An 11539-nucleotide genomic window follows, 5' to 3' on the forward strand; every position below is an offset into this window, starting at 1 on the left:
GACGACCACATATCTGGCCGTCAACCTCACTCATCAATCTATTCGCTAGATATTGTTGGATACAACTCCCATATCATGAGAGTACTATGTTTCTGCCTTCTTGGTAATGCGATCTGCAGTGCATACGATACGCCATTCAACATCCTCGTATTTTTCTAAGATTCGTGTTCCAGATTGATTGTCAAATGGAGACTGCCGAGATGAGTGAGGTGTTCTTTACGCAGCTCCAGACCCTAGAACTGGAATCCCATTGACAGCAGGAGAAGAATACTCGCGGTAGCCGACGGACATAGACAGACGACGAGAATGACAATGGCAGACTTTCAAGTCGAGAACAATATCAAGCCGATCGAAGACCCCCACCACTCACAGCATTGACGAGCCATCCCAATGCCATTGACTCAGTCGGGGAGAATACTAACGCTCTCGACTTGAATATCGATATGTCTTCTTTATCCGACTCTATTGTATAGCCACTCAAGTCCACGAACATGTATCTATTCCTTTCAGCCACCAGACCATCACACCTCCTTCCTTCCTCCTCATCATACCAAATCAAAGCTGAGATACACCACCCGAAGAGAGTTCGCAGGCCGACTCAACACCCTCAGAGGAAGATATAAAGCCATCGTCAAATTCCCCAAGACCGTCCTCTTCTCTCTGACCATCAAGCCTATCAATCCCAAACTCCAACATTCAATATCAAATTCCATTTTTTGCTTCACGCAAAACCCCAATCAATCAAGATGTCTCCCCAGAACACCGTCAAGGACGCCGTTGTCGTCAAGTGTATGCATCTTTCCCCCCTCCCCAGTCAGTCTGCAGTGCAGTATACTAACAAGTGCATCTAGCTTCCCCCGGTGGCGGCTGCGTCGTCATGTAAACTCCCCATCGACGAGGCCCTCGCCCGCAATGTTCCAGCGCTCACCGACCAGTGCCGTTCAACATCAGCCTAGCTATAGCTACCGCCGGCTCAAGATTAAATAACCAACCGACCAAATGCGGGCGTCTACTTGTCTTCTTTCCGTTTGAGTTGTTTCTGCTATAGTGACCTGACCCCCCGGGGTCTGCGTGCTTTTCACTCTCGTCGCTCTCTTCGCGTGCACGATTATCCGATACGACGTGACTCGTTCGACTTTGTGGGATGGGGGCTGTTTTGGAGGGTAGTTGGGTAGTGAGGATGGGGAGGGGAAGAGGGACGTTGCGTTGCGTTCTTGTGAAGGGGGCAGAGGGGCCTGGGCTCTTGCTTTCCTGTCATTTCACTCTCTTGGTGCTTCTGTTTGCTTCTTCCGAGCTAGTCTACTTGTTGTATCTTGGGCTGGGTGAGATCTGGTCGGTGCTGGAACTTGTTTTTTTTCTACAAACTTTGGTCGTGATAGTCGGATCGAATATGAAGATCTGATCAATTTGATTCGTTGTAAGTTGTAGGTACGTGAAGAATATCGTACATAGTTGCTTGAAGCAATGACTTGGTTTCATTGTTATACGACTAGGGTATATTGGACGTAATCATCATAGTACGGTCTCCTTCCGAATCGCATCCACCCGAGCGATATCATCGGCACTCGGCTCCGACGCCTCTAGATCCGTACTCCCGAATGCATTCTCCAGCGCGTCCTCGACCCGTTCGACAACATGCGAGATGAGCCCTACGGAGCGGGCCATGCCGATCTGAGACATCTCCTCTCCGACAGCGGCCTCGATGCGACCATCACCGCCGTTCTGCGTCATCTCTGTCTCGAAGGCATGACAGAGGGTCTTGAGGGGTTCCAGGAATCGGCTGCGGAAGTAAGGGTAGGTCTTCTCGAGCTGTAACTGCGTCCGGAGCGTCGAAGATTGAAGCAAGATGTAGTACAGGCTCAATGCAGCGTGGATGGATGGAGCCAGTGTCTGAGAGAATCGGATCCATGACACTGCGATGTCGGTGGATACGTTGAGAAGTATATCGGCTGAGTTGAAAAGCAGCGGGAATAGAACAGAGAAATAGTGAGGGTTGAGGAAGATGTTTGTGGCGTCATTAGAGGATCGAGCTGACGCAGCCAGAATCTCCTTCTTCAGCCATCCGACTGCTCGGTCCTTTACCGCCAGCAGCTGCTCGTCCTCTAGGACCCTGCGGATGACTTTGAAGCGGGTGCTTTGAGAGGGATGGCTGTGGACAATGACTTCGGGGAGCTGCCGGATGATGCTGTACGTCTGCCGGGTCGTACAAGCAGTCACTGCGAGAAGAAGGTCGTAAAATTCCTTGTCGTCTCTGGGTTCTCCGATCGCGTTGTTGCGTAGTGAAAGGGTAGTCAGTGTGAGTAGAGCGTCTAGAAGCGGCTGCGGCTGCCCGAATGCTACATCGTCCGGAGATTTGACTGGCCCGATGAAATTCGAATAGATACGGGCTAGATCAGGGAAGACCGGGATGGGAGGAACTTGTCCGGATGAGAACAGCTCGGCCATGGCGGCCCTTCCAGCAAGCAGTAACAGCGAGCCATGTCTCTCCAGCGGAATGTCCTCGACATTTTTGGGGGGCTCATCAAAATCCAATGGCGCAGGGTGGTTTTTAGCAGGCTGGAGGGCAATTGCGAGCAGTTGATCGTCGCTCAAGCCAAAGTCACTGGACAGAGCCTACATCGGTCAGAATGTGCAATGCTTGCAGAAGGTGTCATAACCTACAGTTATCTTCGCCAGTATCATGTCTCTGTCCTTCAAATAGTTGTTACTGCAATACACATCGGTTTGCGAGTCCTTCCCAGGTAAGCGCGTCTCAGGATGAAGCTTTTCATGCAACCGGATGGCCCATGACATCCCTGGGTCCATGGGACCCGCCAGACCCAGTAGATAAGATTTTAGAAGTTCGATCAGACCAAACTGTAGGAAGCGTTTGACAAGAGCCTGCTCGTCATTGGTCTTCGGTGATGGAGATTGAACTTCGGCTTCCGGATCTGGGGCGGACGCGGCCGACACCCGTAACACACCTGACTCGCTGGCCGACCTCGGAGGTGGAGCGGGCCTTTTCGTCGGAGACACGTCACGGAGAAACTCCAGAAGTGCAATTGTTGTCTCACTGGTTGGCAGTGTGGTGTATGCTTCTAGAACTGCCTGGAGGGATGTCGCGAGAAATCGGCTCGGGGATTTGGTCTGAATGCGGGAATGTAAAATAGAAAGCATCGCGACGAGGGAGTTGAATTGCACGACATATCGTGGAGGTGTTGTTGTTCCTTCGCCAGGTCTATCATTACCGCTGGAAGTTGATTTAGACTGTGTTTCCGGCGCATCAAAATCTCCTGGTGGAGTGTGAGCGTTGGAGTCGTCCTCATCAGGCTGAAGCCGCATCAGAGCATCAGAAACCCTCAGGATAACTTCTCTGGGGTTACCAAGGCGAGCAACATCTTGCAAGCATTCCAGGGATTGAGGCAGCATTGGTAGTAATAGCTGGACCAGATCCCAGCCAATGTTTGTTGTCAGGGTCTCATCTTGTAGCAGCTTATGCAGAGTGGGCAAGCGAGCGGGGGTCAATTGGTACTCCAACAGGGTGAGATAGGTGAGATAGTCGGTCGCTGGCGGCAAAGCCTTGATGAGAGGGTCTTCTTCGTCGGCCATGATGATGATTGATAGAAGTTGGATGGATGGAGAGGGATGTTGTCAGGAACAGTAAGTTGAGTGATCTAGATAGAGTTCAGAACAGAGCGAGAACTATGGATACCTAAGGTACTGAAAGTGGGGGGTTTCCAGCACATGACATCACTGGCAGAGAGTGAGGTCACCTGACCCTGTACCACGACAATAACAAATGCCTGCCTTAGTAAGCAGTAGCGAGTAACTACTCGGATGACCCTTGACTTCTTGCAGAAAGAGGACTGTGAATGATCTCCATAATCACGTGGCTCTGAAGGGAGTATTGCAATCTAAAAGCCATGGCTGACGTAGTTTGGCTGAGAGACAGTAGATAGACTATGGAGTTTGTAGATACTTGGCAGACTAGAGACGTACCTAGCCTGGGTATTGAAGCCGCCAAGAAAATAGATGACGATCTTCAAGGCACGCACTTCATTAGGAAGAACTATCTCAAGAGGTACGGCGTATGTTATGAGGAGTCCAGGACTGAATAAGATCATGACTAGAACCATCAGCCGTTGTATCTTTGTACGTGTCATGCCACCATGACGCTGTCTTGTATTTATCTAACCATATTTAATCTGGATCTAATCAAGGTTTCCAACGGGAGACGAAAGAATTAGGGGAAAAAAAAAAAAAAAAAAAAAAAAAAAAAAAAAAAAAAAAAGGAAGAAAATAAAAATAGTTCGGCTCATGAGTTCCGCCTAGCTGAGTAATGTCCAGACAAAACACGGCAATAATGATGTCGCGACAAGCTTTTCAGTTTAATAGATCAGGATAGAAGAATCAAAGATTTCATGGTTAATTCCTTAATTATAATTTACCAATCTAATAATCATCCGTAGTTGTTGCGACTTGAGATACCTGGGCAGAGCTAAGGTACATACCTGCCCATAGGGCAGCAAGCTAGGGAAAAGTGGATGATCTTGCGGCTGTTCTCATCCGCGCCGTACCGAGTTCGCCAATCCTGTTCTTCCTCTTTCTATGGGTATAATAATCTTAAGGCCTGCTACTAATCACACCCCTTCCTTTCCTCTCCTTGTCGGATTTCTCTTCCTTCCTTTACTCCCCTCTCCTGTGTTGATACGCTACGCTCTTCTTGTTCTTTGCCTGTTACATACAAAAGCATTCGCGCTCCTTCAGCGTCTTTCTATTCAGCAATTGGATTCTAGTGTCTTATCTGTTCAGCCTCTTCCGGTTATCCCGGCACCCGTTTTGCCGGACCCATCGCTTAAAGATCACACGGGGAAAGGTGCTCAACGCTCTTGAGAAGTCGGCCAAATAAAAGGGACGTACCTACGTTATTGTATTTGCTAGGGACTTTCTCTAGCCCTCGCCATTCCACAGGGAAGGAACCAAACGGAGTGTACCCTTTGACGCGACTTCTTCAATACCTATAAAAGGACGTGACAAGTCCGCTTTCCTCCGGAACAAGGATACGAGAATCAGCTCCGAAAGCAAAGGCCCGGCCTTCACACCCATGGCGACCGAAGTCCAAACCTTCTACACCCCTTCCGCCACGGCGCACATCTCCTCCCATGCTCCGGCCGCCGTCGACGAGCTCATCAGCAAGTATTCATCCACAATGGCGACTGCTTCGAGCAAACACTCGGCAAGCCACCTGACGCTGAAGAATCCCCGTCGCAACATCCTGCAACGTATTGTCGATCATATTCAACTGGGATATTACCGCTATGAGGTCACTTTCGGACTGTATGTGATGACACCAGGCGAAAAGCTCGTCGCCAACACTTTCGTCATTGTGGTGCTCTCTCTTCTCTTCTGGGCGTTGGTGCTCTACTTCCCGTCTTTGCTGTACCAGAAGCTGAGCCGCCTGGTGTGGCTGCTCACCGGCCATAGCGGTGAAGAGATGGGCGCTGCTTTCGGCATTCTCGATGCGCATGTCAGCCCTGCGTCTTCGGCGTTCTCCGCCTCCGGGAGTCCGTCGTCATGAGAGGGGTGAAATTTTGTATAGACATAAACGACTTTGTACTTTTTCTCTGATATTCCATCCGGTTGGATCTGGAAGTCAGTGTTGACGGTAAGTCGTCTTCCGATCAAGTTTCGTTCTCGCGCAGCAAGCTGACATATTTTTCGGCTCAAAAGATTTTTTATATTATTGCTTTGCAGGCGTTCAAAACGGGGCGTTCTTTGGGCTATCATTCTCATCCTGCCATATAGAATTAATGAAGTGAAGGGAACCGGATTATTAATGTGAGCACGAGTACGGGACGGATTCAACGAAGGTTATAATAATGCGTACTCGAAGATTGGAGGGGCGACAACTGGTGAGCACCTCTGGTTGCTGAGCCGTTCATCTTTCGCTTCTGCACCAGAGGTGTTTTTGGATCGGACCGTGTTGAGTCCTATCACTCAGACTCAACTTATTGCATTCACTAATGTGTCTCTTTGTCGATGTACAAGACTAGCACTCCCGTGCGGAACAGAAGCTGATTGGCTTGTGTGACCGCAAGCGCTGGTTAATGCTTAATGTCAAATGTGAGATTATACGAACAGAACACGAAGATACGCTTCTTGAGCTACAATAAACTCGTAGTGAGAATTAGTTATGTAGAACATCAAACATGCCAAACATGAAGTGGCTGTGCTGAGCCTGCAATGTCTGGTGGACCAATCCCGTCGAAGCGCAGTTAGGTACGGATAGAGTACAGTACCTGACCCAAGCTGTAGTAAGGTAGTAGTAAAAGACTCGCAAGGGAACGATCCACTGGACCAACCTCAGCCTCAAAAGATAAATAATAATCGTCGTAATCTGAGTTTGTGGGTTCCTCGGCAGGATCATTTGATTTGCTGCACCCGACATTGCTTCGTGGCAGTGGCTGGATAGTTAAACAGTGCCAGTGATGTTGTGTCTTACGAGTTCACCAGACGATCGGCGCCAAAAATAGTGCCCCAGAGCCAAAAGTGACTGCCTAGAAAACACCTCGACATCCCTCAGACAACGAACTCTTGTTGATTCGGATTCAGTGGTTACCAGTTTTCTTGGAGTGCCAAGCGAGTCTTGTCTTTGAGTTAGAATCCGTTGATAGACGTCTTTGTCATTGCCGTCTCGTGCTCGCATACGGCTCACTCTTGCCCAGCCGTGATCCATCAAACTAAGGGGAATTATCTCGTTTCAGCTCGTGGCTGCGACTTGTTCAGCGACTTCGTCAACTGAGTATTGAGAATATCTATCTACAGATTCATTGTGATTCCTCTGAATTCATTACCGCCAAATCTCTGAATTTACCGCTGCCATCTGTCTTGTTCTACGATCCATCCCCATTTACAGAGGATTGCAGCAACCTCCGTCTAGCGCCAATATCTCTCTGCCGCGGCTGGCCATCCATTATGGCAGCCCACAGCTATTACAACGGCGGCTACAGCAACAATCCCCCTGCCTACGAGCAAACCCTTCCTCACACCGAACCCGTCGATCGCGTCTCTCCGGTATCGCAGGGGCATGGTTACACAGGCAACAGCGGACACCCTTATCCAACTGCCGACTACGGCTCACATGAGATTCGGCACAGCCAGCATTCGATCGCGTCGGATCAGGGGGCGCCATATGTAGCGGGCGGGAGGTTCAACGAGGCCGATTACTACTCGGACAATATACCGTTGAAAGCACACCATCAGGATCCAAATGGATCTCCACCGCCAAACTGGATGCAGCAGCCAACTCAATATGCGCCAGAACCCGCGGCGATGGAGCCCGCAGGGCCCCCGGTTGCCGCAACGAAGAGACAGAAGAAGGGGATATTCAAGAAGAAGATTGCTTGGGTGACATATACATTGACCGTAGCCCAGATCATCGTTTTCATCGTCGAGCTGGTGAAGAATGGTATGTGGTTCCACCGATTTGTTTTTCCACCCCCCCCACCCCCCCCCCCCCCGGGGCCGGAGGTCCATCGGACTGACTTTTTTTGCAGCTCAGCTTACAGGAAGCCCGATCGAGCTCCACCCCCAGTTCAACCCGATGATCGGCCCTTCGCCGTACGTTCAGATCAACATGGGAGCGCGGTACACGCCATGTATGAAGAACGTGGACAAGATTCAGAATTCGCAGGTGGAGTTCTTATTCCCGTGTCCAAACGCGACATCGACTGCGGATTTTGTATGCTCCCTCTCGGAGCTGTGCGGTTTCGATGGAGTCCCGAACCCGGTTCCGGGCGGCACCCTGGACGATCGCCCTGAGCCAAATCAATGGTTCCGGTTCATCATTCCCATGTTCCTTCACACCGGGATCATTCACATCGGCTTCAATTTGCTGGTTCAAATGACAATGGCCGCTGATATGGAAAGAACGGTGGGATGGTGGCGGTTCGCCCTTGTGTATTTGGCCAGCGGTATCTGGGGTTTCGTGCTCGGCGGAAATTACGCTGCTCAAGGCGAAAGTTCTTGCGGTTGTTCGGGCAGTCTATTCGGCATCCTGGCTCTCTATATCTTGGACCTCCTCTATACTTGGGGTGAGCGGTCGAGTCCATGGGCTGAGCTTGTGATTATGGTTTTTGGTATTGCCATTTCTTTCGTGCTCGGGTTGCTACCGGGGTTGGACAATTTTTCACACATTGGAGGCTTCGTCATGGGTCTGGCATCTGGTCTCTGCATTATGAGATCTCCTAATGCCCTTCGCGAGCGCATTGGTCTTGCTCGAAACCCGTACGTGGCCATGACTGGTGCCGCGGGTGCCAGCGCCGGTCCAGGAAATAAGGTCACCAATCCTGGCTCGAGCATTGCTGAATTTTTCAAGGCTCACAAGGGCTCTAAGAGCTCGAAAGATTCCAGTGCTCTGGGTTTCTTCAAGGGTCGTAAACCACTTTGGTGGGCCTGGTGGTTGGTGCGACTCGGGGCATTGGTTGCAGTCCTCATTGGCTTTATCTTGCTTATTGTGGACTTTTACAAATATCATACCTCGAATTGCTCGTGGTGCTACAGACTGAGCTGCTTGGTGAGTCGCCTCAATCGAGTCTAGATCCGTGACATACTGACACTTTACAGCCGGTCAATGATTGGTGCGAGCAGGGACAAATCACAGTCGTCAACACGACCACAACAAACTAGGTTCGTTTTTATGCCATAGAGAAATTTAGATCAGCGTTCTCAAAGACATACTGTATATAGTGGTTCAAGCAGGCCGCATTTGGGTTCTATTCATATCAACAAGTGGCGGTGTCCTTTGGTACTTATTCGGGATGATTTTGATGTTACTATACCCAGGAAGAGAATGTGTCTATAGACTAGATTCTCTATCACAGTGACAATGTGACAATTCAGCAGGTCTGATTCCTAAAATATCTTACTTCTTGCAAGTCAACAAAGGTGGCTGTGGCTGGTGCTGACCACGTGTATAATTACGTACGCATTAATGGCTGTGCAGCTGGTAATTACCGTACGATACCGCTATCCTCCCGTCATCAGGACTCCATCAAGAACGGCGATCTTCCGCAATCATCCACCAGGCTCCAGCTCAGCATCATCGCCTTGTTTTTCAGTGCTCTGCTTCCTGCCAGTCTTCGATTCATTTTTTTCGTCTTGCTCTTGTTTTGTTTTCACTATCTGTTTAATCCCCGAATACTAAGTCTTCCTCGCTACTATCCATTCCGCCGCCACGCCAACACGACTATCCCTCCAGATATCTAATTCGCAATGATCGCCTGCTTATAGATCGTCTCGATGCCCTTCTTCTAGCTGCGAAATCTCCAACGGTGATATACACCGGCATTAACAATGGCAACCCTGGCGACATCGCCGCCAACATCTCCAACCTGGCCCAAACGCCGCCCGCGGGCATGGGCCCTTCGATGCGAACGATACTGCTGCGCCGCGGCAACATATTTTCCTCTGGCATTTGTGTACAGTTTGACGACGTGGGCGGTCTACGTCGAAGCGAGTATCGGGTTGAAACCGTCGCGAAGCCCGTGGATCGGTATGTGGAAATTTCGATGACCTTGGATCTGTACCGGATATGCGCGGATGGGGATGGCATCTGAGCTGACTTTGTTTCTGATAGGGTTACCGACCTCGATACTGGGAGTACTTCTCTACATATGCCTTAATGCCTCGTATACGGTGGCGGTTTTTACGGATCCCGGGTCGCCGCTGACGACCGGCGCTGGTCGGCATCAATACAGTGCGCTGCCGGTCACTGAGTTGCCCGAGTATACGGCGTTTACTGTGAGCTCAACTGGGGGATCGCGGTATTGCAAGAAATGTCAGTGTCCGAAGCCGGACCGGGCGCACCACTGCTCGACGTGTAAGCGGTGCGTGCTGAAGATGGACCACCACTGTCCGTGGCTTGCGACTTGTGTGGGGCTGTACAACTACAAGGCGTTTCTGCTGTTTTTGGTCTATACGTCGCTGTTCTGCTGGGTGGATTTTGCGGTGTCGGCGACGTGGATCTGGACGGAGGTGTTTAACGATGCTCCGTATCTGGAGACGATGCTGCCGGTGAATGTGGTGTTGCTGGCTATTTTGGGCGGAATTATTGGACTGGTGCTGACGGGGTTCACGGCATGGCATATCAGTCTTGCGGTCCGGGGCATGACGACGATCGAATGTTTGGAGAAGACGCGGTATGTGTCGCCATTGCGGAAAGCGCTGGATCGTCACCGCTATGAGCACGTACTGCGGAATCACAGGGACGGGGACGGGGACGGCCAGGCTGCGGACAGCTTTGGTCATAGGCTGCAGGATTACGGGCAGCAGATTCTCGACGCGCATGCTAATGCGATTCCTGGAGTTACTCGGGCCGAGGAAGGGGAGGAACGGCTCTCGCCGGCGCCAGCGCAGCCCGCTGGCCATGGGTTGTCTGATGATCAACTCACGCCCGCGCAACAGGCACTGACACGATCTTATGCGGAACTCGAAAGGCAGCGGGAGCACGACAGGTACCAGGATTATCTGAACGAGGAGGATAATGGAAAATTACCGCACGCGTTTGATCTCGGGTGGCGCAGAAATCTCCTGCATTTGTTCGGCAACCGGCCCCTACTCTGGCTCGTCCCTGTGTGCACGACCACCGGCGACGGTTGGCGGTGGGAACCGAGCCGAAAATTCCTTGAAGCGCAAGAAGGACTACGTCTGAAGCGAGAACAAGACATGGCTAATCAGCAGCATTACTACCGCGACCTGTACTCGCGCAACATGAACAATAGCCGAGCCTGGCTAGAACCGGACGCTGCAGCCCCGACATGGAATCCGAATCAGCCGATAGACAGCTTCCGAAACCCGGAGCGGCCAGCTACGGGTGTGTCGATGCAGACTTTGGCGCCCATGTCCCCGCGACCACGCCCGGGTGATAGTGATTTTGAAGATGATATCAGTGAGACTGATCCTTTGAACCAACAATCTGTCCCTACAAACGGGGCTGTAAACCGATTGCAAAAACCGAGCGAAGCCAACAGCGCGGCCACTAAAAGACGAGAGGAGTCGAGCGAGTGGCGGGACTGGGATTGATACCTTGGTCTAGTTCTTTTGTACTTTGGACATAGCGGCATGCATACATGAATAAGTCGTATATACGGAGTATTTCCGATATGAGGAGATGAAGTTCATGCGGCGTATTTTGTACGATATTTCATATTTCTGAGTTTGATTTAGATTTGTCTTAATGCACTAGAGTTTAATGCACTAGATTTAAATGGCTTGAATCCTGCTAGCTGCTGCTTAAGAGTTGATTGGTGCCTGAGGCATACAGTCCTATCTTACTCCGAGTGCCGCGTGGAAACTCAACGTCATTCGAACAGGACAAGCTGGCATTTATCTCAGACGGAGTACCGCTCTATTTATTCACTCATCTTTTGGAATACATACAAGCTGTCCTACCTACTGATAAACTATGAACTGACACGTTCCAATGCCACATAGGAACATTTGATGCGTATATAGCTCTCACCAGTTGCCACCTTATCAGTCATCAGTCATCACACCCATC

General features: G+C 50.6%; 4 protein-coding genes across 4 annotated transcripts; 3 read left to right on the forward strand and 1 right to left on the reverse strand.

Annotated features, from left to right (window-relative positions):
* Positions 1 to 1512: 1512 nt before the first annotated feature.
* ALT_3455 (uncharacterized protein) lies at positions 1513 to 3588 on the reverse strand (the record flags this gene model as incomplete). Its single annotated transcript, XM_033556520.1, has 2 exons — positions 1513 to 2613; positions 2662 to 3588. 2 exons carry the CDS (start codon positions 3586 to 3588, stop codon positions 1513 to 1515), a joined length of 2028 nt encoding a protein of 675 aa, XP_033412411.1.
* A 1495-nt stretch (positions 3589 to 5083) lies between these two features.
* On the forward strand, positions 5084 to 5557 carry ALT_3456 (serine palmitoyltransferase small subunit family protein; the record flags this gene model as incomplete). The annotated part of the gene is made up of 1 exon (XM_033562503.1): positions 5084 to 5557. The coding sequence occupies one exon, from the start codon at positions 5084 to 5086 to the stop codon at positions 5555 to 5557; it is 474 nt and encodes a 157-aa protein (XP_033418394.1).
* A 1397-nt stretch (positions 5558 to 6954) lies between these two features.
* Positions 6955 to 8667, forward strand: ALT_3457 (rhomboid family membrane protein; the record flags this gene model as incomplete). The annotated part of the gene is made up of 3 exons (XM_033562504.1): positions 6955 to 7447; positions 7536 to 8554; positions 8605 to 8667. 3 exons carry the CDS (start codon positions 6955 to 6957, stop codon positions 8665 to 8667), a joined length of 1575 nt encoding a protein of 524 aa, XP_033418395.1.
* A 666-nt stretch (positions 8668 to 9333) lies between these two features.
* On the forward strand, positions 9334 to 11061 carry ALT_3458 (DHHC family palmitoyltransferase; the record flags this gene model as incomplete). Its single annotated transcript, XM_033562505.2, has 2 exons — positions 9334 to 9532; positions 9617 to 11061. The coding sequence occupies 2 exons, from the start codon at positions 9334 to 9336 to the stop codon at positions 11059 to 11061; spliced, it is 1644 nt and encodes a 547-aa protein (XP_033418396.1).
* Positions 11062 to 11539: the final 478 nt, after the last annotated feature.

The sequence above is a fragment of the Aspergillus lentulus genome, assembly GCF_001445615.1.
Source record: "Aspergillus lentulus DNA, contig: Alt08, strain: IFM 54703, whole genome shotgun sequence".
Lineage (NCBI taxonomy): Eukaryota > Fungi > Ascomycota > Eurotiomycetes > Eurotiales > Aspergillaceae > Aspergillus > Aspergillus lentulus.